This window comes from Conger conger, chromosome 7, assembly GCF_963514075.1.
Source record: "Conger conger chromosome 7, fConCon1.1, whole genome shotgun sequence".
Taxonomy (NCBI): Eukaryota; Metazoa; Chordata; class Actinopteri; order Anguilliformes; family Congridae; genus Conger; species Conger conger.
In genome coordinates, this window is record NC_083766.1 from 52102053 (window position 1) to 52118105 (window position 16053).

Consider the following 16053-nt stretch of genomic DNA (forward strand, 5'->3'; position numbering starts at 1 on the left):
TTACACAGTGCTGTTAGGAAAGAATCTGTTTTTCAAAGCTTTCCTCATTTTTGTCATCCTGACTCCATACATGATTGGATTAAGAATTTGAGGACATGTCAAAAAATACACTGTAAAAGCATTAAGAGTGATTTTGGAGACATGTGTCATGTCAAATCGAGATTGGAAAATCTCAAAGAAACAGGAAACTGTGAAGTTCAGGAGTGATATTACTTGGGGAATGCATGTGTTTAAAGCTTTGTTCTGGGCTTCTTTGGGTAAATTGTAGCAGATTCTTAGAATGTTTGCATAGGAATATAAAATGGGGAACAAGGGGACACCTACACTCAGAAATGTAGTGCAAAGTCCATAAATGTTGTTTAAAGTTGTGTCTACGCAAGAAAGTCTGACGATGGCATAGTTGGCACAGCACAATTTGTGGATGATATTACCACACAATGGTAACCTTAATTGAAGGGACAGAGTAACTATAAATTTCATGAATGAAAATACCCAGATGAACATCAGTAATGAGAACACTTTGAAAGAACTCATCCTACTGCTGTAATGTAGTGGATGACAGATGGACAAATATCTATCATAAGCCATAACAGCAAAAGTACACAATTCTATTGTTCCATATGTGTGCAAGCAAAAGACTTGCAAAACACAAAAAGGTCTGGAGATTTCATGAGTGTCGGATAAAATATGCAATAATAGCACAGGTAACAAGGCAGTGCTACCATACAGTTCATTCAAAAATAAACTACACAGAAATGAATACATGGGTTCATGTAGGCTCCTATCTACCAATATCAATGAAATAAGGGTAATGTTTGTTAGAATAATTGTGAGAGTCAGAAGAAGCACAAAGCTGAAATAGAAATATTTCATTTCTCCAAGATCCTCATAGGCTGCCAAAATGAAGAAAGTGACGTCAGATGAGTTCTCCATGGTTTTCAGTATTCAATCACAGTTCATTCTGTGGGAGGGAGCCATGAAATTTATACTTTTTTGGAAAACATATCAAATTGAAATTGAAGTGTGTTTAGGTCCTGTACCTGGTACAGGCTTTGGGGTTAAGTGTGAAGAGGTCTTTTGCACTTACTTTGCTAGCTCTAGATAGCTAGCAAAGTAAATTAAAATGGGCATAACATACCATTAACCCTCCTATTATGTTAAGATTTTATGACCGCTTTAAAGTTTGGGGTCTACTTTAGCCCAACAGTTTAAATAAGTACACAATTATTGTAATATAAATACTGTGACACTTTCGTTGTCGTCTTCTTATTGTTTCCAAAATTACTAACCTTTTATCCATGAATATGAAAAATCTGTGAGAAACATCTAATTTTAAAGCCTAAGGTACAACTAGTGAAAGTTTGGCACCTGTATGGGAAAGTGCCACCAGAATCATTCGCAAAGAAATCTGAGATAAAAATAAAAAAGGATATTTTCATATAAAGTTAAGGAGGGTAAAAAAAACCCCCACACAACACACTTGTATGCAAAGCTGGTACAGGAATGAGCATAGCAGTATGTTTATTGTATGTTTACCTTTTAATCCCACCAAATTAGAACATTTTTAAAATCATACAAAAAAATCGAATCAATATGAAACAAGGTTATCTGATTTTTAAGATGTCTAATACGAAGTGGGGTCAAATTGACCCCAAAAATAATAGGAGGGTTAAGCAAGCCAAAGTCAATGGAACATAAACTAATCTAATTCCTAACACAATGCAAAACCTACCAGCTCAGCATGGTTTCCTGTAATTGGTAACCTGTAACATCTGGCGGTCAGAGAGTTGCTGGTTTTATCCTGCCCTGGGTGTGTCGAAGTGTCCTTGAGCAAGACAACTAACCCCTAAATGCTCCGGACAAGCTGGTTGGTGCCTTGCATAGCAGCCAATCGCCGTTGGTGTGTGAGTGTGTCTATGAATTGTTGAAAGAGAAGCATCAATTGTACAGCGCTTTGGATAAAGGCGCTATATTATATATATATATAAATTCCAACCATTTACCATTTAATTGTTCTGATAAAACTGTTAATTCTGTACAGAAATGACTATGACTGGCAGGAGACTGATAAACATTGGTTGTTTGGCTTTCCTTAAATATCATCCTGGAAGAACCACCCACTTTCCACACAATTGAATACCCCCCTCCTACAGGTGCAGCATAGCTGTGTGGTATATGACAGTTATCTCCCCCAGGCACCGGAGAGATGGCTGAACTGAGAACATTAAATAAGAGACTTAGCATGACCTGATGTGCCCCTATGATTGTATGTCTTTCCATATCTCAAAAAAATATAAGAACAGCCTGAACAGTATCCTGCTTTCCCTCATGAGATGCCAAATAGTTTTGCAGAGTCACTTTGGCCTGTCCAAATTCCTCCCCTACCCTCACCTACCCTTTTCTTTGCCTGCCAGCACATTTCTTATTCATCAGCTGCTGCATTTACACATTACATGTTATTTAGCTCCATGTTAGGTCTGCGACCCAACATCATTAGATTCTGGGTATCTTCCCTGGTGATGCTCTGCCAGGGTTAGTAATAACTGCTGGTTAATGTAATAACTGCCCTCCAACTCATCCCAACTGACTCAATGCAAAGGAGCACTGGCTCTACTCTGAGGTCCTTCCCGATGGCAAAACCTATCACAGAGAGTAAGCCCTGCCAGCCTGTGGAGAAACCATTTTTTGGCCGCTTGTACTCATAATCTCACTTTTTCGGTCAGTGACCATAGCTTGTGTGCATAGGTAAGGGTAGGAATGAAAACTTTACTGGTAAATCAAGAACTTTGCCTCTTGGTACAGCACAGCTCCTTCTTTACCACCACCATCCAATACAACAACCGCATACAACAACTGCATGTCCCAATCCCTTTTTCCCTCACTTGTGAATAAGACCCTCAGATACTTGAACTCCTCCACCTGGGGCAGTTGCTCCCCCTTCACTTGAACTGGACAAGCCATCTTTTCCTGGTAGATGACTATAGCCACAGACTTGGAGATGCTGATCCCAACCTCATCACATTCAGCTCGAAACCATTCTAGTGTGAACTGGCCACAGTACGAAGAGGCCAAAGAGGACAACATCATATGCTTACAGCAGAGATGCCACCCATATATCCCTGAACTGGAAATACTCCAGACCATGGCAGTGCCCTGAGATCTATAGCTAGACAACATGAGTCTGACAGCAATATTGAACGAGCTTGACTTAATGGAAAGCATTTAAATGAAATTAAATGAAAATACAAGGACTGGATGGATTGCAATAGCAACCTCGGCACCATATACTCCCACATTATCTCCTACTAGATGCCCAGAGGGACAAAGTAATTTGCCTTCTCCAAATCTACAAAAATGCATGTAGCCTAGATTAGCAAATTCCCATGCTCCCTAAAACGAAACGAAACCAGCATTGTTCTTCCAGAATCTGAGGTTATCAGTTAGAGCCATCTTTCCAGCTCTGGTATAGGCTTTCCCAGTGAGTATGATTCCTCAGTAATTTGGATTGTTCTAAAAGATGGGGACCACCACCCTGGTCTGCCAATCCAAAGGGACTGTCCCCAACCTCCATACATGATACTTCATAACATCCAGATCCTTCAACATTTCTAGATGGATCTCATCCACACCTGGTTCTCTGTCACTGAGGAGCGCTCCAATGACCCCGGTGACTTCGTCCTCAGAGGATGGGTTCTGACCCACAGACTGTTCCATCTCTGCCTCCTGAGCGCAGGACATGTCTGTTGGATTTAGGAAATCCTTGAAGGGTTCCATTTGACAATAACCCTAGCTGAGGTCTGAGTTTCACTGTCCTTTATTTCACTGTCCTTTATAAGAACAGCCTGAACCTGTCCTGCTTTCCCCTCCTGATATGCCAAATAGTTTTCCAGAACCACTTTTGGGCTGAACGAAAGTCTTTCTCCAAATTCCTCCCCTGCCCCACCTTTTACGTATGCAACCACAGCAGCTGCAGCATTTTTTGCCTGCAAGTACCTGTCTGCTGCATCAGGAGTCCTCCGCACCAGCCAAGCTACTTTCCTGGCCTGGAAAGGACCTTGACAGCCTTCCTCACCACTCTTTTCCTAGGGAACTTCATAATCGGCTGTGAGGGCTGCTATGTCATTAATGTTTTCATTATTTACGTCACGATTCAGAGGGGTACATAGTCTTTGGTGGATTTTGTATTCAGAAAAAAGGTCTAATATTTTTTATGAGCCATTTTGATAACTTCAGTCTATACATATCATGTATGTTGTGTAGTTCACCACAGCACCATGCTGTACAGGGGCAGTTGTTTGTCTTGATGCATGAAGCAATCAGAGCCCAAAGGCCCGTGGTGAGCCCACTGGGGCAGAAGTTGCCATATGTTGCAGAGGAGACTCCCTTGTCATCGGCAGGTGGCCTTTGATGAGGCCCAGAGAGCAGGAGATGGGCCTTCAGAGTAGCTCTCCCCAGTGACTCCAGCACAGCAGGGCCTCTCACATCAACGCTGAATAGCACAAGTCCCTTGACAAGGGACCCAGCCTCGCACGTCCAGCAACAGAAAACCCAGACATCGACAAACCAACTATTGTTCTTAGAAGGGGCGCCATGGCTCAGGCAGTAAGAGCAGTTGTCTGGCAGTCGGAGGGTTGCCGGTTCAATCCCCCGCCCGGGCTGTGTCGAGGTGTCCCTGAGCAAGACACCTAACCCCCAAATGCTCCTGACGAGCTGGTCGGCGCCTCGCATGGCAGCCAATCGCCGTTGGTGTGTGAGTGTGTGTATGAATGGGTGAATGAGAAGCATCAATTGTACAGCGCTTTGGATAAAGGCGCGATATAAATGCCAACCATTTACCATTTAGATATGACTTGTACTTCCCTACCTATTGCACTTACTAAATTGATCAATTTGAAATGTTTTAAATAATTGAATTTGCCAATATTTTCATAACTATTCTTCTCCTGAGGGGGAATATAAAGTTGTAAGTTCAGTGTTATCCCTCTCCCTATTTCTTTACTTTACTCCCGTACGAATGCATGCTTTTTCTGTCTCACATGCTCGGGGTCTCTCAGATACACTGACACAAATGATTGTGTTGTATTACAGAAAATGTTATATTCTACACTGTACACTATGAAGATCTATCAAGCGCTGTTCCTCCCTTTGTTCCTTAAACAAGAAGACTACAACATTTTATATTTTCTTATTTTAGGTTTACATGGAGTGGTTACTGATTGATAAAAAATTAAATAAGGACACTTATATGGAGGCATTCACCCACCCCATTTTGCAGTCACCCACCGCCATACTGGGACTTAAGCCCTCAAATATTGAATAAATATTAAAAAAGCAAGTGAATCCTCAAAAATGGATACCACAAGTAGGACTGTCTCTCCATGTATGTTTCCTTTTTTAAAAAGAATTACAGACCAAGTAGAGTTGTTGTTGCATCATCAATCTTGAAACACTGCAAATAACAAATTATTCATTCCTTCATTCATTATCCTAACCCGCTTATCCTGAACAGGGTCACAGGGGGGCTGGAGCCTATCCCAGCACACAAAGACAGGAATACACCCTGGACAGGTCGCCAGTCCATCGCAGGGCACACACAACATTCACTCACACACTCATACCTATGGGCAATTTAAACTCTCCAATCAGCCTAACCTGCATGTCTTTGGACTGTGAGAGGAAACCAGAATACCTGGAGGAAACCCATGCAAACACGGGGAGAACATGCAAACTCCACACAGAGAGGCCCCGGCCACAAATGATTTGGAAGTCAAATAATATTTACAATATTTGTAAACCTTTATTATGTCAGATACACAATGCTGGGTAACACTTTACAGCAAGATTACACAAATTATCATTAACTAATGTAGTGGCTAATTAACTGCTGAGAATCTGTACAGCTTTGTTCATGTCTCCTTTGTTTGGTACATCATTGATTCATGTTAACAACTGCATTAGCTAATGCCAATTCATATTAGAATGAAAAACAGTGAATTAATTATGTTAATGGTTAACTAATTATACAGTTTGTATAAATATTCAGGTAATTAATGCATTTGTTAATAGTTACTGTAACAAATACTTTCATAAAAAGTAAAGTTCATGATTAATGTATTTGTATGTCAATTAATTTATGTTAAAAACTACATTAGTTAATGCCAATTCATGTACCTTAAAATCTCAGAGAAAAGGGTACAAAAAATGGCTAAAAAGGTACAAATGTTTGTCACTGGGGTGGTACTGTACCATATAGGTGCATAAAATTGTATCTCTATCCAGCAATTCATAATTCATTAGTAACTTTTTTGCTTGTTGAAGGTACTTACAATCAGTGAGGAATGTCTTAGGTAGACATGTACACCAGCTTGTTGATGCAAATATTGAACCAGTCAACCAATCATGTGGCAGCAACTAAATGCATAAAATCAGGCAGATGTGGTCAAGAGGTTCAGCTATTTTTCAGACCAAATGGGGAAGAAATGTGATGTAAGTGACTTTGACCGTGGAATGGTTGTTGGTGGAAGACAGGGAGGATTATCTCAGAAACTGCTGTTCTCCTGCCATTTTCTCACACAACAGTCTGTAGGGTGTGAGAGTAGAGAGTGGTGTGAAAAACAAAAAACATCTAGTGAGCTGCAGTTCTGTGAGCAAAAATGCCTTGTTAGTGAGAGGTCAGAAGGGCCAGACTGGTCAGAGCTGACAGGAAGGTAACAGTAACACAAATAACCACACATTACGACAGTGGTATGCAGAAGAGCATCTCTGAACATAGAATGCGTCAAACCTCTAAGTGGATAGGCTACAGCAGCAGAAGACCATTAAGTCTGAAAAACAAGTATAATAAATACCCAATAAAGTGCTCAGTAGCCAGAACATCATTGTACTTTCAGGGTGCATTTGGGAAATTTGTAAGAAACTACAGAAATATACATCCACTGTAGCTTTATTTCTGAGAGTATATATTAAAGTGTGATCCAATGCTGTTAGGAAAGAACTTGCTTCTAAAAGCATTCCTTATTTTTGTCAGCCTGACTCCATACATGATTGGATTAAGAATTTGAGGACATGCCAATAAGTACACAGTAAAAGCATTAAGAATTACTTTTGGAACAAATTTCATGTCAAATCGGTTTTGGACAACTTCAAAGAAACTGGAAATTGAGAAGTTCACAAATGATATTACTTGAGGAATGCATGTGCTTAAAGCTTTTGCCTGAGCTTCTTTGACTGATTTAAAACAGATTCTTATTACATTTGCATAGGAATATAAAATAGGGACAAAAGGGACAACAATACTCAATGTTGAACTGAAAACTCCGTAAATGTTGTTTATAGTTGCGTCGATGCAAGAATATTTGACCAAACCATAGTTGGTACAATACAATTTGTGGATAATATTCCCACACAGTGGTAGCCGTAACTGTAAGGCCACAACAACTGCGCATTTGATCAATGAAAAAAACCAAGTGAACAGAATTAATGCGTACACTTTGCAAGGATTCATCCTACTGCTGTAATGTAATGGATGGCAGATGGACAAATACCTGTCATAAGACATAAATGCTAAATTATATATTTCTGTTGTTCCATATGAGTACAAGCATAACACCTGCAAACTGCAATAAATTCTGGAAATTTCATGAGTATCTGATAAAACTAAAAACAAAACCACAGGGAAGAAGGCAGTGCTTCCAAACAATTCATTTACAAATAAATTACACAGAAACAGATACATGGGTTCATGTAGGCTACTGTCTAAAAATATCAATGAAATGACAGTAGTGTTTGCAAAAATAATTGTGAGATACAGAAAAAGTAAGAGACTGAAGTAAAAATATTTCATTTTTCCAAGATCGTCATAGGCTGTCAAAATGAGGAAAGTTACCTCAGATGAGTTCTCCATGGTCTTCAGCGTTCAATCACAACAGTCAGTTCTGTGGGAGTGAGCCATGTAGTTTAAACATTTTTTGAAAACATCAGAAATAAAATGTCATATAAAGAACATTTTTTGCATGTGTGCATGCAAGACATTTACAAACTTGTATTTAGACTTGTTGCTACCCCTAACTGCACTCAGAGGTTGTAGGAGTGGTTGCAACCCATCGCCACATACAGCAGTCTTAAAACTTGTACCTGCTGTGGAACTCTTAGGACTTGTAGCCAACCACAGTTGTATCACCAAGATGTAACTCCCAAACCACAATGTCTGGGATACTGTCACTCTTCAGAACATATGCATTGCATCTCCTAGGTCCTGGATCCTCATCACAAATCACAATGGTTTACTTCATCTATGCATCAATAGCTAATAAATAATAAATAGCAAAAGATAATAAAAAGTAAAAGATTATATAACATTTAAGCAAGCCAAAGTCAATGCAACGTAAAATACATTTAATTCCTTACACAAAACGTACCAGCTCAGCATGGTGAATTGCTCTGACAAAAAAATAAACATGTAATTCTGTACAGAAATTACTCGACTGGCAGGAGATTCTTGAGCAGCTCTCCAGGAATGTGTTGTTGGGCTTTCCTTAAATACTATCCTGGGAGAACCACCCACTTTCCCCTCAATCGTTTTTGTGGTCAATGTTGTTGGGCTTTCCTTAAATACTATCCTGGGAGAACCACCCACTTTCCCCTCAATCGTTTATGTGGTCAAAATGATACTGTGACACCCTTCTGACACGCAGATACCCCCCTCCTACAGGGGCACAGTACTTGTGGGTATATGGCAGTTATCTACCGTTAGAGGCACCAAAGAGATAGCAGAACTAATGACCTTACTGTAAATAAGCACTTTTGTATGACCAGACATAAGCCATGATCTTATGATCGCCATGATCCCCTTCCACATTGTAATCCATCCATGCATATCTTCTGCATCTGCACATACACTTCATTAGGTACACCGGTACAGCATGGAGTTTGCATATTCTCCATATTGCATATTTGTGGAGTGGGCAAAGGCTCACCAAAGCTGGACAGTAAAAGATTGGAAAAAAATTGACATGAATCCATGGTCCCATCCTGTCTTGTGTCAACAGTTCAGCCTGGTGGTGGTGGTGTGATACTGTGGGGAATGATTTCTTGGCTCATGTTCGGCCTCTTTAATACAAATTCAGCATCGTTTAAATGTCACATATAACCTTAAACAAGTAATAAAAGTGCCATTTTACTTTGTGTACTGTTCCTTTAACAACTGCAGTGGTAATAGCCAATCAGTGTAACTATAGCACCGTTTTCGAGAAAGATTGAACAGTAGCCAATAAGGCGAGCAGCAGGGAAATTGCAGCGAGTGAGAAAAAGAATCAAGTAGAATAAAAACCCTTATTTTCCCAATTTTGGAGAATTTTGTGTTCACCTTCTGTCTACCTTGCTGGTTTCTGTTATTTTTATTTGAGTTTGAACTAGGATTTGGCGACCACTAAAAAAAAGAGGATTTTTTCTTTCGGATCGCTTGGTGTTTGCGCACCGAAGCTGGAAATTTACGATGGCGAGCGGAACTGGAACCGGAACTGGTTAGTTCTACTTTCTCATTTGTTTATATAAAGTCTTAACTATGGCCTAACTGAGATAAAGCAAGAACTAAAGTCTGAGTCAGCTCAGAGAGAAATGAGAAGCTAATAACAATTTATAGAAATCTAAGTTGAAGATTTCCTCTTGAACCAAATAGGTTTACATCAAACTCAAGTGAGGTGAAATAGGGAGAAATACTCATAACATAAAATTCTGGAGAATCTGTGTGTGTGCATGAAATGTGTGATTTGGTACCAATTTATACGTACGTCTACTACTAACTGTTCTATATAAATAAGCCAGCAGTTCAAACTTATCCCTTAGTCTGTGGTCTGTTATTCCTGATTTCTAGTTATAAACTGCTCATCCGAACATAGACTCTCGTCCTAGTTATCTGTAAATACTTACAGTGCTACACACAGCCTACATGAGTATTATTCCTGACCATGTGCACCCATTTATGGTCACATCTTCTGATAGCTACTTCCAGCATGGTAACGTACCATGTCACAAAGCACCCGTCATCTCAAGATGCTCCACAAACATGACAATGTGTTCCGTGTACTCCAATGGCCTCCACAGCCACCAGATCTGAATCCAACTGTGCACGTTTTTGATGTTTTTGATGTTTTTGCTGAATGTAAGAATTGTAGCATGAATATGCAGTGCCTTGTGTGATGCTATCATGTCAACATACGGGGGTGGATTTTGGAAGCCATGGGCCCCTGGGCTATACTCCTTGTAGAGCCCTCACACCCAACACCTGTACACACAAACACACTAAAGCCATTCTCAAATGACATGCCTGTGCTAAATACAATATCAGATACCGACAGACTGAGCCACTTGTTAGCCACATGAAGAATAACAGAGAGAGCAGATCTGAAAGAACCATGGAAGACCAGTACACAAGATGTTAGGCTTTGTCAGAGCACCAATTCATTAGCTCGATCAGCTGCCACAACATTTTAAATGAAACTTGCAAATGATTATCAATGATGAAATTACATATAATACAGCCATCCGGTGAAAACCTTGGCAAAACAAAAGAGCCAACCTACATGGAGTCACAGTACATCAGCTTTTAGGTTCAGTCTCTGCGCATAATTCAGTGCCAGCAAGCCTTTAGGCCCAATATACAGAAGGACACAGCATTAGCACAGACAAACAGGGACAGGCATCAGACAAAAAACAGGGTGCCTACCTTTCATAGCTGTCGTCTTCTTCTAGCAAAGTCCTTGATCGAGTATGTAAAATCCACTTTCTGTAGCAAGTCACTCTCAAGGGATGTCAATTTATTTTTTACCAGAGCCAACTTTGAGAAAGAGTGCTCACCACTTGTGTTTGTGCCAGGTAATGTTAGGTAAATCCGTAAGACAATGTCCACATTTGGGAAAATTATCTGCTTCGTCTGATTTCTTCTCTTCAGAGACTGTAACAGGCCTCTTGCAGATGTAATGACGTCGTTGCTCATGAAATCTTTAAACTGAACAATCTCCTCCATGGAATCAAATTCCTGGTCATCAGAATACTTATTCTGCAGATTAGCAGCAGTTACACATATTTCCTGTGCAGATATGGAGGATATATTATTCAGAAATCCAGTGCTTTATGGCAACATATGACTGATACGTACAATCAATTTCTGCCAATAATCTGTCTATGGTAAGCACAAAAACACCACTGAAGAATTTTTTGTGGCCTAAAATTGACACCCAATTGACCCTATCTGGATTCGCCTGGCTGTACCTTACATTTTCTCTGTCGTTTTGTGTCCTCTTTATGAACGCTGTGTGCAACATGTTTTTTTACTTGTTTTCTCAAATCGCTTGAGAATGGAATTCCACATATTACACAGGAAAGCCAACTTGAGTTTGTCCATTTTTTTGCATAAGGACCTGGCCTCATCTCAGGTAGATATATTCTGAGCAGTATCGTCTGCGTGTTTTTCTGGAGAATTCTGAATGTTGACATAATTCAAGCAAAGTGCCTTAGAGGCCTGTGCATGAGCTGCCTATCTTATATCAGAGCACTTCAGTACAACCATTTCAATTTGGCTGCAAACCCGCAGTAATCACCTGCCATCTTTCATTCCAAATATTTTGAATTCAATAAAAATTGTCTGTTTCTGCATTGGGGGGCACGGATGGTGCAGTGGGTAGCACTGCTGCCTCACAGCAAGGAGGTCCTGGGTTCGAATCCCCGTCGGCCGGGGCCTCTCTGTGCGGAGTTTGCCTGCTCTCCCCGTGTCTGCATGGGTTTCCTCCGGGTACTCCGGGTACTCCGGGTACTCCGGGTACTCCGGTTTCCTCCCACAGTCCAAAGACATGCATGTTAGGCTGATTGGAGAGCCTAAATTGCTCGTAGGTATGAGTGTGTGAGTGAATGGTGTGTGTGCCCTGTGATGGACTGGCGACCCGTCCAGGGTGTATTCCTGCCTTTCGCCCAATGTATGCTGGGATAGGCTCCAGCCCCCCTGCGACCCTGTTCAGGATAAGCGGGTTCAGATAATGGATGGATGGATGGATGTTTCTGCATTGCTGTTGACACTGTTGACGCCAACCAAGTTCAGCATATGTGCTGCACACGGCACCCATTCTACTAACAGATTGATCGCTCTGATTCCGGCTTGTAGGCCACTGTAACCTGACTGATCTGCCAGCCCTTGCTTGCCCATAACATAAATTAATTCTGCATGTTGCAGAGGAAAGAGAGGCAACCTTTGTTGCCATATGTCTCTCTCAGATTGGATTGGACTTTATTAAAATGATTCATAGCTCTTAAAAAATAAATTAAATTAATTCCCAGTTCATAGTATCATAGCGCATCAAACAAAACATGGCACATTATGTCATACAGAGAGGGCATATAACTCCAACTATGCAGTCCTGTGATCAGCAGTTTACTTTCAGTACAATACCTGGAACAGCTCTATCTCAATACAGACAAACAGGTAGGAATGGAATCATTCAAGAAAACTTCAGATCATTTGTAGAAACATTCTACATTTTGTTCAACGAATAACTGAACTTTTCAGGAGTTTAGGCCAAAAAGAAGTGGACAAAATTGAGCAATTCAGAGCATATTCATAAATTGTTTGATATAATTTTTTATAGTCAATATTAGTCCTTAAAGTGTGTTGGGTAACTAGTTTTGATTGTTGGCTTTCAGACCCAGAGAAAACTCTGGATAAATTATTTTAGCAAACTTGCATCGTCCACACATATCTACTGGTGACACATCCCAGTCCCATCCCAAAATTTGCGAGTTACTTATAGTCATTTGCTAGTTCTATTGGAAGTTGAATATGTATAAAATCCTGGATGACAAATTAATAGTATTAGAAAATATTTTGCTAAAAGTGACCGTATCGGTCACACAACCACAATTTGTTTTCTTGTGAACATTTTGTTTGAACCCTATGTGCTCTTAACTGTAAACATAATATCTGGTGTCCATAGATGTCCATACTGTCTATTAAAACAGCTTTTTCTCCACAGGTCCTTTTCACCAAATGGACAACATATCTTTCAATATGGTGTTCACCCTTACTAGTCTTAAAGATACAAAAGCAAACAAATATACATACTTTGTTTTTACTTCATTTGTTTATTTGTTAATTTATTTATTTAATCTGACTCTGATTGTGACAATTATTCTAGAGAGAGCACTCCATGAGCCCATGTACATCTTCCCGTGTAACCTGTGTTTCAATGGACTGTATGGATCAGCTGGTTTCTACCCTAAATTCCTGTATGATATACTGTATGACATTCATCTAATCTCATACAATGGGTGTCTGCTACAAATATTTGTAATCTACAGTTCTGTAGTGTGTGAGTATACAACATTAACGGTTATGGTTTGTTGCAATGTGCAAACCGTTGGACTTTCACATGATAATGACAACTCTGACTATTGGGAAATTAATTTTCTTTTCATGGTCCTTTCCATTACTATTATCATTGGACTTCTATAAACAACCAGGTTGCCATTATGTGGATCCCACATTGATAAATTCTTCTGTGACAACTGGTCAGTTGTGAAGCTGTCTTGTGTACCAACTAAAATTAATAGTGTTCATGGGCTTCTTTTAATCCTTTCATTAATAGTACAGGCTGGTTTTATTGTGTATTCCTATGTGAAATTGATCAAAGCATGCATAAAATCAAAGGAGAATAGGAAGAAATCTATGCAGGCCTGTTTTCAACACTTGTTTTCATTAATCAACTTTACAGTAGCAGTTCTTTTTGACACAATGTCCACTCGATTTCAACCAAAGGGAAATGACTTTCCACAAAGTTTGCGTAACTTCCTGGAAGTGGAATTTCTAATAATCCCACCTCTTAATAATATCATCTTTTAAATCCCATCATATATGGGCTGAAACTGACCGAAATATGAATCAGAGTTTTTAGAAATTGTAGGGAACATAAAATTAAAGATTCTCTGCATACAAGAAAAAGATAACGTCGGACTCTTTGATCACAGTTGGACTACTGTGATTCGTTGTAATCACAGTAGCTGTAGCCAATTACCTAATTATTGGGCTATACATGAGGCCGGGGCCCTATTTCATATACATTACATTGCATTATACGCATTTCGCAGATACTCTAATCTGGAGTGACGTACAACAAAGTGCATACGCATAACCAGGGACTTCGCTACATTGCTAACTCAGTTAGCCCAATTAGATTCTTGTGTTTTGGGATAAAGTCAGGACGTTCGGGGATGACAGTGTCACCAAACTGCACATTGACATTCTCACTTTTACTTACAATATTTAAAGCTTTGCTGTAAATTACAATGTGTGCAGTCATTCTGGTACAAGCATTTTAGTACTATAAAATAATAGAAAATATCTTTCATATGTTACCACAACCTGACGTTAAGCTCAAGAACAGGAGAAATGTGTTTCGAGGCACATGTCATATAGGTCAGGTCACCACAGTGTCATGCTGTACAGGGGCAGTTGTTTGTCTTGATGCATGAGGCAATCAGAGACCACAGGCCTGTGATGAGCCCACTGGGGCAGAAGTTGCCATATGTTGCAGAGGAGACTCCCTTGTCATCGGCAGGTGGCCTTTGATGAGGCCCAGAGAGCAGGAGATGGTCCTTCAGAGTAGCCCTCCCCAGTGACTCCAGCACAGCAGGGCCCCTCACATCAACACTGAACAGCACAAGTCCCTTGACAAGGGGCCCAGCCTCATGGAAAACAACGAAAAACTCAGACATCCACATGTTCTTAGACTTGTAATTCCCTACTGTTCGAATTGAAGACTAAATTGATCAATTTAAAATGTTTTTGAACTCTGAAGTTAACTTTTTGCAATTGTCAATATTTTCATGATTCTTTTCTTCTCCTGAGGATGAAATCATAGAATTGGCGTAGTGGTTAGCACTTTTGCCTGATAATAAGGAGGCTAGATTACAAATAATTACATTTTCAAATTCTTTTATTTTAGATTTACTTTGAGTTGTTACAGAAAATTCCATTCATTTAAATGTTCTGCCCTCCCTTTAAAAGATGATTTTCTGTGTTTGCTAAAGTTTGCAAACAAGATCATGGTCTACAGATATGCTATCATGAAAAATGGTAGCCTAGGTAGCCTATTTTATTTTTGTATTTTTTAATATTTTATATTTCTATAGGCGGCACGGATGGTGCAGTGGGTAGCACTGCCGTCTTACAGCAAGGAGGTTGTGGGTTCGAATCCTGGTCGGCCGGGGCCACTCTGTGTGGGGTTTGCATGTTCTCCCCGTGTTTGCGTGGGTTTCCTCCGGGTGCTCTGGTTTCCTCCCACAGACCAAAGACATGCAGGTTAGGAGAGTCTAAATTGCCCGTAGGTATGAGCGTGTGAGTGAATGGTGTGTGTGCCCTGCGATGGACTGGTGACCTGTCCAGGGTGTATTCCTGCCTTTCGCCCAATGTATACTGGCATAGGCTCCAGCCCCCCTGCGACCCTGTTCAGGGTAAGCGGGTTAGGATAATGAATGAATGAATTAATGTATATTTCTATACAGTGATGCATGAACATACACGCACACACTCACTAACACTCACAGTACCTGGAATAAATACAGAATTATGGATTGAGCTCAGTGGTCTGGGTGATTTACCAGACAGAAAATTATGTCCATGAATACATAAAGTCAGTAATTTTCTTCCTTTTTTTCTCTAATTTAAATCTTAACTGGGTACACCTCTAGCTTCCGCCCAGATGGGTGTTCAGTCGCAGGGGCATGCTTTCTCATTCATATGAAACTCTGCGGCCCAGGGCTGGAAAGATACTGTATGCTATGCCCAGAGCCTTTGCTAGAGGATGGACTGCCAGCAGTTGGTCGCCAACTGTCAGTGTTTTTTCCACTTCGACTAACATTCTAGGGTGTTCTACCAGTATCTCTGGTAAATAGTGGAAATGAAAATGTCTCCATAGTCTGCTCCTACTCTCCACATAACAGAACAGGAGCTTAGAAATGAATGCAATGCACTGACAGTGAATTTGTCTTGCAGATTTCATGTGTTTGACC

The 16053-nt window shown here is 40.3% G+C and overlaps 2 protein-coding genes and 1 pseudogene across 2 annotated transcripts; 1 reads left to right on the plus strand and 2 right to left on the minus strand.

The window, feature by feature from the left end:
* Window positions 1–933, minus strand: LOC133133329 (olfactory receptor 51L1-like). The gene has a single exon (XM_061249433.1). The coding sequence runs from the start codon at window positions 931–933 to the stop codon at window positions 1–3; it is 933 nt and encodes a 310-aa protein (XP_061105417.1).
* A 1833-nt stretch (window positions 934–2766) lies between these two features.
* On the minus strand, window positions 2767–9967 carry LOC133133331 (olfactory receptor 1496-like). The gene is made up of 4 exons (XM_061249435.1): window positions 9947–9967; window positions 7297–7885; window positions 3574–3740; window positions 2767–3048 (listed from the first exon to the last, which is right to left on the minus strand). Exons 1-4 carry the CDS (start codon window positions 9965–9967, stop codon window positions 2767–2769), a joined length of 1059 nt encoding a protein of 352 aa, XP_061105419.1.
* A 3066-nt stretch (window positions 9968–13033) lies between these two features.
* Window positions 13034–13885, plus strand: LOC133133332 (olfactory receptor 52E8-like; annotated as a pseudogene).
* The last annotated feature ends 2168 nt before the right edge of the window (window positions 13886–16053 follow it).

Coding starts and splice junctions, on each gene's coding strand:
- LOC133133329 (XM_061249433.1), bottom strand. CDS start 933: ATGGAGAACTCATCTGACGTCACTTTCTTCATTTTGGCAGCCTATGAG.
- LOC133133331 (XM_061249435.1), bottom strand. CDS start 9,967: ATGGTCAGGAATAATACTCAT. Junction 7,886..9,946: donor TGGTCAGGAATAATACTCAT/GTAGGCTGTGTG, acceptor AACTCATCTGAG/GTAACTTTCCTCATTTTGAC. Junction 3,049..3,573: donor TGGATGTTATGAAGTATCAT/GTATGGAGGTTG, acceptor TACTGTGGCCAG/TTCACACTAGAATGGTTTCG.